General features: G+C 35.4%; 1 protein-coding gene and 1 pseudogene across 2 annotated transcripts; one reads left to right on the top strand and one right to left on the bottom strand.

Moving 5' to 3' along the window:
* Positions 1–8,719, top strand: LOC113708825 (uncharacterized; annotated as a pseudogene).
* Positions 8,720–12,639: 3,920 nt separating this feature from the next.
* LOC113708805 (plasma membrane-associated cation-binding protein 1-like) lies at positions 12,640–14,508 on the bottom strand. 2 transcript variants are annotated; one of them, XM_027231405.2, is made up of 5 exons: positions 14,355–14,508; positions 13,804–13,954; positions 13,582–13,671; positions 13,398–13,482; positions 12,640–13,296 (listed from the first exon to the last, which is right to left on the bottom strand). In XM_027231405.2, exons 2-5 carry the CDS (start codon positions 13,918–13,920, stop codon positions 12,944–12,946), a joined length of 645 nt encoding a protein of 214 aa, XP_027087206.1. In that variant the 5' UTR covers positions 13,921–13,954; positions 14,355–14,508; the 3' UTR covers positions 12,640–12,943. The 2 variants fall into 2 exon arrangements, with proteins under 2 accessions (XP_027087206.1, XP_027087207.1); XM_027231406.2 differs by lacking the exon at positions 14,355–14,508 and adding an exon at positions 14,122–14,339.

The following is a 14,508-nucleotide window of genomic DNA, read 5'->3' as shown; positions in this document are numbered from 1 at the left end:
AATTATCCGATACACAGAACAGAGTGAAGTGGAGAAGTAATGCCACCAACGAACCCTGCGTTGGTTGGGCCTCTCCCTTAATTCCTTTTCACCTTAAAACCTTTCTTCAGACAACGCGTGTTGAACCAACGTCATCATCGTCCACCACCACCCTCCTCATCTCTCGTCTCTCTAAACATTTTCCGAGCTCCCCCATTTCCCTCAAAATCAAAGGTGCTATACTCCTCTGGCTTTTTATTTGATCTCTCTCTCTCTCTCTCTCTCTCTTTTTGAGTTTTTTTTTAATTAATTTATAATTGTCATTTGCCTGTGATACTGGCCCTTTTAATCTTTTGGTAAGTTGGGTTTTTTTTTTTTTAATTTCCTTTTCTTGTTTCCTGTAATAGTTGTGATTCGCGTAATGCCACAAAAGATTTTGGCCACCTGAGGCATTAGGGGTTAATTAAGAGAGGATTAACCATTTTGTACGTCTTAGATTACTGGGGATTCATTTCATGTAATGCTGTTGTATTTCTCTGCTAAAGTTGGGATTTTTCTCTCAGGGTTGTGTTAATTTAACTATTGAGCTTTAGAAATTGATTAGCTTTTTTATGTTCTAAGAAGATTTGGTGAAGATTGATCTGTGGACCATATTTCAGAATCTGGGGTTCAAAATTTTCTCACTTTAGTGCTGTGGCGATCCTGGTGTTGCCAGTGTAGCTAAAGCTTAACAGCATAGTGTAATTTTAATATGCTAGAATGGGAAAAAACCACGAAAGCTTTCCTTTTGGTGGGTTTGTTAAACATATCTTCTTATTTTACTAGCTTACTATCCAAATCTTTGTCAGGTTACAGAATTTGCTTTCTAAAAATATTCTCTTTTTCTGTTCTTTTTTTTTTTCTCAAAGGATAGTGATGCACTTTCATTTCCTAGTTCTGCTATTATGTAAAGGAGTCTTTAATATGAGTCCAAGGTTCATTGCTCCTTCGGCATGGATGATTATTTTTTTACATGTATTGATCACTGATGTTTTATTTCATTGAGAAAAAGCATTAGAATTGGATATGGAATTTGGGCTTTGAACTTAGTAGCGGACAAATCATATACAAATGGCAAACAGTCTTTTGGCTGTTTATGTGATTTTGAGAGACGAACATGTGTACTTGCATACATAGTTACCGGGCTTCTATTTTGTAGGAAAAAAAAATACTTGAATTTTATAATGTATGTATCCTCTATTTTGTAGGGAAAAAAAAAATACTTGAAGTTTTATTGAAGCCAAACTCAGCCAGAAGGATTTGCTCATTTTTGTAAGGCTTGTTGTGGTGGGATTTTGAGTCCTTCTACAGCCATTATCATTTAATAGGCTATGTATAATTGTATATAAAATCCTCCCTCCTACAATGTATACCTTCCAAATAACATGGCTTGGTAGCTTATACGTAACTTGCCTTGGAATCAAATAGCCTTTACCTCCCTACAATATTTACCTACCAAATTAAACCTCCCCTAAGGTTTGTTCATATTATGAAATAAATCTTGTAGTTTGATTAAAAAACTCTTACGCCGTTGTTAGTAATGGATCCTTGACTCCGTTAATAGATGTTGTGAAATGATGAAAGAGCCCTAGTTCTAAAGATTTAAAATAATAAAATTTAAAATTCAATAAAAAGAATATTTTAGCCAGAAAAAAAAAAGAAAAGTATTTATTTGAATTGTGAGTTTTCACAAAAATTTTGGAATATTTTCTCTACATATTTCTAAATTATTCTTTTACTACATATGCATCATATCACCAAATAAAAAGTGAGAAACAGTGAGAAACTATCCAACATAAGACAAAGACACAGAAAATTGGAGCAGAAAGATGATAAAAAAAGAAAAAAATGGTGAAACACATGAAAAAACATTGAAGAAAGAGATAAAAAGAATAACAAGACCAAGTACTATAAAAAAAATGGGTGTAAGGAAAATGATACAAAAAATTAAAAAAGAAAGAGTAAAAAGCGTTGATTTGTTATACCAAAAATAGGAAAGGAAAGTGTTGGTCATCATCTTCCATAGACGGGCTGTCTCTTTTTCTTTTCTTCAAAACCATATCTAGATTCAGCAAAAATATGTTTAAATAACTTTCCCAACATAGGAGCTTATGTATGAATCAATCCAATTACATTTATCTAGATAATTTTGTTATGAAATTTTGAGCCTGATGGATCTTTTTTAGTTCGGCCAAACTTGAGGGCCTGATTCGTTATTTGGTCAAACCTCAGGGAGGATAAATGTAATTAACCCCATTTTAAGCGAACTGAACGAAGTCACCCACTCCAACCCCATCGCCGCTGCTTGCTGACCAACTCGGCCAACCACTTCCCTCCCTGGCTCCACCCATTTTCAGTCTCCTCCGCCGCTGAGCCGCCGAGCCCCTCTCCTTCTCCGTTTGACTGGAACCCAAGGCCGATAGAACGAGCAAACTCGCCAATCTACAGGTAAAATTGACTTCTTCTCCTTGCACCAATGTATTTCGATTCTGAGTTTGTCATTCGTTCATTCTTGCCTTAAAAACGATTAAAAGGGACATCACATCTATATATCTCTTCTCATTTTCCTTACACAAGTTGATATCTTCCTCAAGGGTCACAATATTGACTATCAACGTATTGCCTTGAGTTTTGTAGTACTAGTGTTACACTTTCTGCTGATAAAAGATTGTCGTAGTAGGTAGATTATATGCTGTTATTGTTGTCCAATATACTTGTTGTTAGTAATGCAGCCAAGGGTGAGGTAGCTATATTTTGTTCATCATTTGTGAGCCCTAGTGAAATGCTCATTCTATAGATTATTAACATGAGGTTTAGAAAGATATAGTGGCTGTCATTCTAACACTCTTTAGGAGCATAAGCAGATAGACATGCAGGGCTATGTAAAGTGCTGATGTTGAATTTCAATGAATGACTACCATATCTAATATTGTGGGATGGCCTCAGAGACTCCTTTGGTTGGTACTAGATTGAAAGTTGCTTGTAAATGATTGAAAATGATTGAAAGTTATGTCCTGAAGTTAGAGATCTCTTTTATGGTGTAGTCTACAGGGATGGCACTTCTTTCGAACATTTCTTGTGACCATTTTCTGAACTTCAAGTGATTTTTTTCTCCTTCTCATTATTGACTCAAGTCGGTCTTTAGTCCTTTGGGCTTGAATTGCTAGTTTATGCAATTAGGTTTCTAGTTAGACTTTCGAGCAATATATGAATACTGTGTTTTTGTTCTATTTCCATATTCTGCATTCCCAATTTATGTACAAGAATATGTAGTAAACCCTCTTTTTGTGTAATCTTATGAAATCATATCTGGGTTTTCTCTGCAATTCAGTGATTTAGCTGAAAATCAGGTTCATGGCTGTGCTTTTTTCCTGAAACCACTACTACTATGTGCACGTTGTGGGAGATTGACCTGAATATTGAGGTTACTTCTGTGAGTATATCACATAGTTATTTCCTTATGATTGTGCATGGTTCTGCGGTATGGTCTTTTATCGATGTGAAAATCTTCGAAAGATGTTAGAACCGTTCGATGTGAAGATATAATTGTTCTTTACCATTTGAGAATTAGCATCACGTGAACCTTCATTTTCGTGGAGTTACATTAGTGCAAATCTGTAACTCATTTAATTGGTGGACTTGCATGTACCGTTCTCCATCTTACTGACTCCACTAACCATATAGTTTGACCTGTTTATACCACGTGATTCACATGCTGGAAGGTAGGGCAAAGACTGCTACAAGACATCTCCTCTAGCATCTTCATTGGGTGGAAAGGTATCAAACACTTAAGGTATGCCACACGGTCGTACCATTTGGTACTCTAGTATTGATCACTCTATATCAAATAAGTAAGGTGGTCCTCCTTGTCTGGTGGGTACTAGATACTAGATAAGGAGGACCCACGTTACTTACTTGGTGACGAGTGATTGGTAGTGTTGTACCATATTTTAGTGTCAATGTGGCCTAATACCCAATACCTTGGCACTAGGAAAAAAATTTAGTATATGCATATTAGGAGTGACATTAGCTTATGATGTGGCATACAACTTTGCTTGTTTTATAATGTAATATAGAATGGGCTGTGTTTATTTGAACTCATAAGCCTTTTATGAACTCCCTTAAAGTTGAAATTGTATAACTTAATTAAGAGATATGAAACATGGATGGGGCCCAATTCAATAGCAGTCCTACTTACATGCAAAGTTGAGTGTCACATCATCAGCTTATGTTGCATCACATGTGCATACCATATTTTCTCTCGTTATTTTTTATATAAGAAACATTCAATAGAAATTAGGGTGAACGAGTTGAGTTGCTTCAGCTACTCAGGCTGGTTAATTAGGCTTACGTGAACTTATAGTTGTGCTTGAGCTACTGATCAGTTCTTCGATCAAGTTGGAGCTCCTTAATAAGTAACTTGCAAAGCTTATGAGCCTCAAATTGTCGGTTTTTATAGTCAAAGTCTCTTGCAATATAACGGCACTCATTGAGCTGCATGTTAGCCATGCTGAACTCTGCTATCAAGCTTAGCTTGTATGATGTCCGGGTCAAGTTCCAGCTTGACTTGCCTACAGTTCAAGGTTCATTTAGGTAGTCCTGCTTTGCAGTAAGATTTCTGTCATTGGAGCTCAAACTCAGCTGGGATCATCAAAACTTCTTGCCAAGCTTGAGTTTGATGGTAGCCTAGAACTCAAGTTTGTTACAATTTAGTAATTATCAACATGTGGAATCACCACCCGTTTCTTTTGGCAGAAAAACAGCAAATTAGTAATACGAGTTAAAAATGTATCGCAAGTACTTATTTTTTAACCATTAGAAGCTTCGAATCACTACAAGTCATTTGACATTCTTTCAGAATATTTTACACTAAAGCGGAGGATTTGTCTTGCCTTAACTGCCAAATGGAAAGAAAAAAATGTTACCACATGAAGCATGTTGTTGTCTTCTTCCATTCTCACCTCATAAATCTTGAATTGAATAACTAAATCGTATCCAAAGGGAGTTTTTTTCCATTTTACTCGTTCATTGCCCAATCTGGTTTCAAGGGACGATTTTGAAAAATTCAAGGTCCAACTCATTGATGCAACGTCTTCCCTGTTACTTTTTGGGAAGAATATATGGAAGAAACATACCTTTATAAGAATCAGCAATGTACATAGAAACTAAATATGTCATTTATCAAGCTTTTTTTGTCTAATTGTTCAAACACATTAAATGATTTAGTGATAAATCAAGTTCAAATTAGATAATCAAATTTAGACACACTAAGAAAACTGTAAGATGACGTCAAGCAGAAATTCTTCAGGAATAGTTATTTATTAAGAAATTGTTTGCTTGTAGGATGCAGTATATGAGAGTCAGATAAATATCGAACAATGTCAAAGTCAAAACTTCAATCTTCCTTGAAAGTTCTAAAACCAAATTCACAAGTATAAAGATGACTGTTCCTTATCCCTCATTTTCTTATGAAAATTATATCTTCTATGAGAATCTGGTGATGAAAGAAGCTGTCAGCTTTGTTTTACTCTTAGCTGATGTGATGATTAGTCAGATCTGGCATGTCCATGGGATTTGACTTCTGAGTATAAATAGCTTTACCACTGAAGCAGACCATGTAGTTTTCTGCATATTATCAATTATCACAATTTTGCATAGGCATACAGGATGACAGCTGATATTGCCACTGCTCTAATTTTAATGCCACAGCACATTTTGTTTAAGTACCAAATTTGCCCTTGAGTGTCAATATCAGAATTTAACAAGTTTTGCATGGGACCCACACATGTTTAACACCTCTGAGTCATCCCTCAAATCTTAATATCTCCTGTACTCAACTTCGACTCTGAACAAGATTGGCGACTGGAAGTTGGAACAGAGATTGGAGGCCTCAACTTCATTTGCCGTTTTCCCTTAATTTCTCTTGGCACCCAAAAAAGATGGTAGTGAGGATTTATTATCATGCTATCACCACCAGCACAAAAGGCACATCTTCTTACAATATCTCATTCACAGCTTTAGTTCATGTATTGTAAGTGAATCCACCTTCACAGTAAAAGATTTCTTCAAAAACTATGCCCTATTATCTGCCTCTGTGAAAAAAAAAATATTGATGGTCAGGCCATGATCGGACAATCAAAAGTAACAGAGGCCGAAGTTTGCTTGGTGGCATACCGAGGCTGCCTGAATTCAAGTACACGTCAATGCTTTTTCTCTTTTCCTCAGATAATTTAAAAGTTAAACATAAAGACTTAAGTATAATTCTAAACCTTGACTAATAGGCAATAGCTCAAGAATCCGAACAGAAATGATGAAACAAAATAGAAGGACAGAAAATAAAATCAGGTTAAGTCGATTTTTACTTTGTTGACATCCAGACTGAGTCTTCTCTAGTGGCTAAGGTTGAGGCCTTAAGGATTAGAGGTCTTGAGTTCAAATTCCCTGCCCCTCCCCACTTCTTAAATCCCAACCCTCGTCAACAAAAAAACAAAAAAACCAAAAAAAAAAAAAAACTTGTGTGTTCAAAAATGCAGAATCTTGTAAAAGTATTTGAACATCTTCGCAAGCTCTTCAGCCCAAATCAACGGCACCGGATTTAAGCTCCAACTGCTTTTTCATGTGCCTTTTGTTATTTGGTGGACTTTCGGATGGGATCCTGGGACGGAGAGAGGCATAGTCAGAGTCCAGAGGACTAATAGAACCAAATCTCTGGTGGGTCCTATATGTAACTTGCTAAATTATGCCCGTTGACTACTGAGGACAAATATGTCATTTGGACAAAATATGCTGGGACATTAAAATCTCTGCTGTGGCATTATCATCTCTGCTATGCATAACTTTTTCTTATGTCGGATCTTTAATAATCGTTGCTAGTGGCTTGTAGTCAAAAAGCAGAAGTAAGTAATAAATTCAGCTCAGCTGGAGACAAAAATTGGTAATACCTTGATTACAGCAGTGAAACAGAGAGTAGAGGCAACCCCAAGAGAGGCTGACGAGTCAAAAGAGGCAATTGTAACTAGATGGTAGATTGAAGAGGCGATAGTGGCTAGGAGCAACTGGAGAGGATGGCAAGGGGAAGAACCTAGGGTTTTCCTGCTTCATTTAGTAGATTAATAACTTTCTATGTCCAACTCCACCTCAGCTGGTTATATAAACCAGCTTTGTTTGATTTTCTTCAGCCTAATTACAGAGCTGTTCAAGAATAGCTTGGTTTTAGAATTAGCACCCAAGACAGAGACGAATATGTATGCTTAATATAGTTGTTTACAATAGTCAATTTTTCAAATAAGTAATAACAATGGTGTCAGGTAATTGCTTCAATACATATCTATGTATGATGATTTTTTCTTGAATTATGATGATTTTTTCTTGAATTGTTGTTTCTTAACTGCAAAAAGTTTAGAGTGACAAAAAATATTATGGAAATGGAAGTCTTAGTTGCCTTCAGATAAATTGAATTTTTATGTGATTCTGTTACTTAAGTTTATTATATTTGGAGTCGTTCCCTTCTTCTTCTTCTTTTATTTATTCATTCATTTTTTTGAAGCTGTTATGTCAGATAAATTGTTTTTCTATGTGATTCTGTAACTGAAGTTTATTGTATTTGCTGTTATTCCTTTTTCTTTTTCTTTTCCTTTTTTTATCATGCGTTCCTTTTTTCTATTGCTCCTATTCCTGTACCAAATTCCTGACTTGTTCGCAGGTTTTGTGTTAAGGTAGCCACTCTATTGTGAAGTCCAAACAAATTTGATATATTTTTGCAGAATTGATGAATGATGTCCTATAGAATTGCTCAAATACGTCTTGTAAATTCACATCCTGAAGTCTATGATCCCTGTGATGACTCATTTGCACTAGTTGATGCACTTCTAGCTGATCGAACAAACTTGCTTGAGCATCGTCCAATTTTTTGCTTGGAAATCGGTTGTGGTAGTGGATATGTGATTACTTCCCTTGCTCTTTTGCTTGGGGGTGATGTCTGTGGATCCTACTTTATTGCAACAGACATTAACCCTCATGCTTTGGATGTGACAAGTGATACATTGAAAGCACATGGAGTTCATGCTGAGTTGGTAAATACCGATGTTGCAGCAGGTCTGGAGGGGCGATTGATGGGATTGGTAGATGTTATGGTCGTTAACCCACCTTATGTGCCAACACCTGAAGAAGAAGTGGGTTGTGATGGGATTACTTCTGCATGGGCTGGAGGAGAAAATGGACGGAGTGTTATTGATAAGATATTGCCCATTGCAGACAGGCTTTTGTCTGATAAGGGTTGGTTATATATGGTTACCCTCACTGCGAATGACCCTTCTGATATATGCCTTCAGATGAAAAAGAAAGGTTATGCTGCTCGTATCGTGTTGCAGAGATCAACAGAAGAAGAGAGTCTCCATGTTATTAAATTTTGGCGAGATCCAAATAGCAAATTGGAGGCAAACGAAGCGAAGGTGTTGAATCATGGTACTGCTATTGGATCATTTATTTCTCAATTTTCTCAAGTATCACTCTGGAAAAGTAGAAATAGCACAAACAACTAATAGTAAACCTTGAAGTTGGAAAGTTATTATCCACATCATCTAATTCTGGTTTCTTTATTCCTTGCTTTGAAAGTCATATCCAAATGATCAAGCTGAGGGTCCTCTTGAGGCCAGTGTAAAACTGTTGGAAATTTCAATATAAGCTACAGGATGCTTAATCATTTTGAGGCTGCCTGTTTACTTTTTTAAGTGCTTTGAATGTCACTGATTAAGTATTTTGGTTTAATTGAGTGGCAAAATCTACTCATCTTCTACACCTACTTGTTAATAAAAAGTACTTGTTAATAAAAGATGTCAGCTACTTTGTTAAATGGTTTGCTTCTTGACTTGTAACTAAGCACTTTTTTATGCTGACTGGCTGAGGTAAATCTTTTGGTTTTGGTTTTAGGATATTAATAATTTAAGGTGCTAATTTGAGTGCAATGGTGCATTGAGAGAATCATAAAAGCCTGTTGAAAGATGAGCCTTCTGCATACTCATAGACCTTGTAAAGAGATAAATTTAGTGTAACTAGTCGGAATAGCTTCATATGACAGCATTGTTTTCTGAATGTGTACTAGGAGTTCTCTACTGGTTGTTCACTTGACCCTTAAATAGTTCATGTGTTGTAGAACAAAGATAAAGCCCAAGATTTCCTGAATTCCAGTTTAACTTCAGGAACTTAGATGAATTACAGGGTAGAAGATCATAGATCATCAGATATTTGGCATGGGCTCTGCATAGTTGTAATGTTCTTTCCATGTATAATTCGTGTATTTGGAAGTTGGATGGTATTAGAAACTACAAGTAACATTATTGTGTATTTTGGCGTTCTTGATGATTGATGGGCATGGTTGAGACATACAGCACTATGAATGTTCTTTGTTGATTTTTGTTGTTTGAATTTATTTGGAATGTACTACAGCTCAGAAATGTTGAATGGATGAGAAGTCTGGCTTGTAGTCTTTGTTGAATTCCTTCTCTCTTTGACGGGCTACCTTGTGATCCTGTTGAATTAACTTCAATGTCTGAAATCAGCAGAAAAAGGACAAAAAGGAAATAATTGTAACCACCTGCTGTAGCCCCTCACTCGTCTTCTTTTCTCCTTTGAGAATTATTTCTAAGCTTGAGATATTAGACTCTTAACATTTTCTGAAGTCAAATAAAGTTCTCTTGCAAGAGTTAATTGTTTTGTTGAAGTGATTCCAAATTCTTACTAACTCAAGGATTTCACTGTTCTTCGTGAAGTTAATTGGCATGAGGAGATTGCCAGTTTTCTGAACATATTCAGTCTTCTTATTAGTCCCTTAAGCTTTGCATACTTTCAAGTTTTGCCTCTCACATTTCAGCTTTTAGATTGTCCCTTGTGCAAGTGTTGGTCTTACTTCTATCTTCGTACATGTCCTAAAAAAGTATGATCATATGCCTAATATATAAGGGATTAAGTTTGTAAAAAGCATTTTAGAAAGATTGAATTAAGATGGATTGTCAAGGACTGCAAGTGGGGTTTGACTAATGGCAAGGGAAGCCCTTATAATCTCCTGCTAAATTTCCTAACCATGGTGGCATCATGAATGAGTAATGATGAATAGAGATCAGTTGTACATCCTTTTTGCTGTATTCTGAAATTTTGGTTTAAACAGCATTAGAGAGAAACTATATGTGAATTGTGTGGTCGAGGTTTCTAACCGATTTGAGAATGAAACGTACCTTTCTTGAACCTTAAAAAAAATACAAATAAGAAACAAAATAAGGCCAATGGTCTGAATTTTCTTTATTTATTTTTTTTGTAGTAAAAAGTTTGGGTGAGTTCGACTTCGGTCACTACTACGAATTAAGACATATTTCGAGAACCATAGATTCCTTACAAAGATTTTTGCAAATCGTCCGTCAATACAACCGTTGCATCGACAGCGGAAACACAGACGCGACATATACACAGAATGAATGGCCTTCCTTGCCAACTAAGTTGAGCCAAACATGTGTTGGCGACAATGATCTTAATGAGCTGCGTGTATACATACAGGAATTTTGGACATCTATGAGGTGAGAGCTATCGTGACTAATATATTAGATATGACTAGGGAATTAAAAGGATGAATCAGAAAATTTTAGGTCTTTTCAAGAAAATTAGCCTGGTTCATATCATCATGATGATCTCAACTCAAGTACCAACATGATTAATACTAGTACTGATGATATATAGATGAATTGTAATCATAGTTTGTAAAGGTTAATCCTGATCAACTGCTGCCTCCTGTTGCAACAAAACATGCTCTTCTTTAAACTGAGCTTGACAATCTAAGTACTGTAATTTATTATGTATGTATGGTCTTCAATTGATGAGCACTTCCATGTGTTGCTTGCAAGAAAACGCGTTTGGTGTTTGAATGGGTGCTTCTCATGCAAAGCAACCCCACCACAGTCCATTGGCATTTATGATTCTACATTTCAAGAAGGACAATGGATCCTTTCTGGATTTATGAGGGACATAATCCTTTCCAATTTGATATTTGTGCGTTTCTTTTAAGAAAAAAAAAATGTGGAATTAGATACTTCTTAAGCTTTCAAATGATTAGACGTCTAGGGAATATGGTTGGCATATCCTGCCTATTCTTATATCTAGTAATTAGTTTTGGCAAATGTTATTTTCTGGAATTTTTATAATTAATATATATATATATATTGTGATGATTTGATGTATGTAAAGAAAAAATGTAATTGTGAAATGTAATCACGAAAGTTATAAAAAAAATCTTTTCTTTTAATCTTTTCATTTGTATCATATGATTTTCAGTTAATAGATTATATGTTAATAGATTATAAAAGTGAAGTGCCAATAATATTTCTTGTAGTTTTTCATGATAACTTAATGTAGTATCTAAGCTATAAACTTATAATAATCAACAATTCATTAATGTATATAAGAGTTAATATAAGGCTTGATTCAGTAAATAGGTTGAAATATGAACCATACTACTCAATACTCAAACCGAGCTCGATTCAGTAAGAGTTCATTCGAATTTGGTTCACCAACTAATTAAACCAAATTTAAACAGTAATTTGTGTTTGATAAATTTTCAAACTTGAATTTTTGAATATTTTCTTGTGAATATTAATTGGTACACTTGAATTATATTTGATCTACGCAGATGATCATATTTATTGCCCTTATTTACATTTCAATATTTTGTCATTTAATTTAACGTCGATTTTCCTCAGGCTTTTGTTGACCAATGTCACTTGTTAAACAAACCCAATTTATTGGTTAATACTTATTTATTTTTGGTCCCTTTAGTATTCAAATGTTTTTGTTCATTGATTGATCAAAAATTAATTACTCCCTCTCATCAAGTTAAATTCTTTTATTTATTTATTTTGTCTCTCTTTTAACAACTTTTATCTCTTCATCTGTATATTTTCTTTGACCATTTAAAGTAACTAAATTTATAAACAATTTCTATAGTTGATAGATTGGCAAATATAATAATCCACCACCAGGTTAGACAATGAATATTCATCCAATTTATTTGTATAATTTTGCAAGAAAACCAATCCATTCTTTCATACAAACATCCAAGCAATTAGGGTTTTCACAATTGTTGGTTTTAATCTCATCATGATATACTATATGCACCAGTACAATTGATATAGATACTTTTACAAATCGGTGATTTAATCATACGTTACGAGTAGGAGTAAGTTAGACTAATTGTTGTCGTTTGATTAAAAAAAAATTGCACCATATGCTATATGCCCCATCACAACAGGATGTTGACACTGCGCTGCTATATATTATCGTTGTAGTAAGTAGGGTAAACATATGTGGCTGGCTTCTGAATCAAGAACCAGATCATGTGATTGAAATATGAATATCCATCGTGTGCTTACTGCTTAGGACTGCTGCCATTGTGCTATCTGCTCCCATGTGTTTTTGTTCATTAGTATTATTGTTGTGGGGAAGAGGCCAGAGAGGGAGGAGGGAGTATGCAGTAGACTAACAGTTTACTTCCAAAACATGACCATTTTGCATAAAAAATCTGGTGAATTTTATTTTTTTTCATCTACTAGCAAATAATTGCGAAGCAGTAAAAACTAACAATGCAGCAAATGAAAACCCTGAGTCATACAACGATGAAAAACCCATAAAAGAACAGAATGCTTTGGGTTAAGATTACAAAGGGGAAGAAAGAAAGGGTAGGACTAGGACTAGGACAGGGGAAGAAGAAATAAAGAATAACAAATCAAAGTTTTGTGTCTTCTTCTTTACACAGTTCATATAAATTAAAAAAAAAAAAAAAAAAAAAACCCCCAACTTAAAAATCCAAACTCTCTCTCAGTTTTTTAAGTTCATTCATCTACTACCCCACTTGAATTCACCATCACCAATCATCATATAATTCCAATCAAGCCTTTGGTGGCTCAGCTGCTGGTGCAGGTGCTGGTGCTGGTTCTGGTGCTGCTTCTTCCACCTTGGCTTCTTTGGCCGGAGGAGCCTCAGCTGGTGCTTCAACCTTCTCTACTACGGCCTCAGTCACCACTTCCTCTTTCTTCTCAGCTTCAACTACTATCTCCTTCTCCTTAACCTCACTTGATTCTGCGGTGGTTTCTGCTGCCGCAGCTGGTGCCTCCTCCTCTTTCTTCACCTCCTCTGGGATACATGTGGATACCTTCTCAAACAAAAAGGTTATTGGCCCTGATAAATATGATGGCCCGACCTTTGTTGCTCCCTCTGAAACTGTCTTTGCTCCAGGGAATTCTTTGACCCCACCAAAAAAAAAAAAAAAAAATTCAACTTGGATAAAAATTAGATAACAATAATTGTTTTTTTTTTAATATAAAATATTAAAACATGCATACCAATCTTGACAAGCTCATCCAAGAACTTCTGAACAGCAGCAGAGTGCTTCTTCAGGCCAGCCTCCTTAGGTTCTTTAATCAAAGCCTGTGTATTTATTTATTGGTTATTGATTTTTGATGGGCTTTAATCAAACAAATAGATGGAATATTATCTGTATAAAATTTTGGCAGAAATTTCACTGACCTTGACTTCAGATGGTGAAGCTTCATAGACCTCAACAACTTTAGCTTCGAGCTCAGTTTTTTTCCCTTCAAACTCAGTAGTGTATTGCCCCTGAATTAATATATACGTGAGACAAAAAGCACAATTTAGTAGCTTACTAGGATAACAGACTCTGGCAGAGAAAGGAAACTGAGAAACAAAAGTACAACCAACACTAGAAAGCGGTAAAAACTGAAAACGTACCTTAGATTCCTCGAAAGCTTTGGTAACTTCAGCAGCAGCAGCCTTTTTAGTGCCGTTCTTCTCAAAAACTTTCTTGATTTTTGGTAGCACCTTCTCTTTCCAGGAGCTGATCCCCATGATATCTAGCTAACTTCAGTAGCTACCCAAAAATCTACACAACAAACAAAAAATCGTCATGAAAATTAGGTATACGTACAAAATAAACAAATAAGCCAAATTCTTTACATACTTGCAACTATGCATGATGGTGACTGAAGACAAAAACCAAAAGAATCCTAGGTACAAAAAAAAATGAAAGAAAAGAAAACTAGTAGTAACTTATCAATCCCACGAAGCCATCACCAAAAATAAAATTATATTTTCTCCACAATCAGAGGTACAAAAAAAAAAGGAAGAAGAAGATGAAGAAGAAGAAGAAAGCAATCAACAAATATTCACACGAGAATATGTACAGTAGTAACATATACTACTACAAGGAAAAAAGAACAGAACGAATTCAAAAAGAATTTAAGCCAAAAAGAAGAAAGAATCTGTGTCTTTCATTCACTTACATGAATGAATCTCTGTGTCTCTCTTTGTTGAGCTTCTTGGTGGTGGCGGTTTTTCTCTCTCCTAATCAAGCTTATCCAAGTCACCTCAATAGCAGCAATTTGTACCCAACCGTGCTTCCAAATCAAGGCAAATATAAGGCTTTGGAAGCCTTAT

This window comes from Coffea arabica, chromosome 9c, assembly GCF_036785885.1.
Source record: "Coffea arabica cultivar ET-39 chromosome 9c, Coffea Arabica ET-39 HiFi, whole genome shotgun sequence".
In the NCBI taxonomy this organism is placed as follows: domain Eukaryota; kingdom Viridiplantae; phylum Streptophyta; class Magnoliopsida; order Gentianales; family Rubiaceae; genus Coffea; species Coffea arabica.
This window is presented reverse-complemented; position numbering and strand designations above follow the sequence as displayed.

Coding starts and splice junctions, on each gene's coding strand:
- LOC113708805 (XM_027231405.2), bottom strand. CDS start 13,920: ATGGGGATCAGCTCCTGGAAAGAGAAGGTGCTACCAAAAATCAAGAAA. Junction 13,672..13,803: donor AAGCTTTCGAGGAATCTAAG/GTACGTTTTCAG, acceptor ATATTAATTCAG/GGGCAATACACTACTGAGTT. Junction 13,297..13,397: donor GGATGAGCTTGTCAAGATTG/GTATGCATGTTT, acceptor GTGGGGTCAAAG/AATTCCCTGGAGCAAAGACA.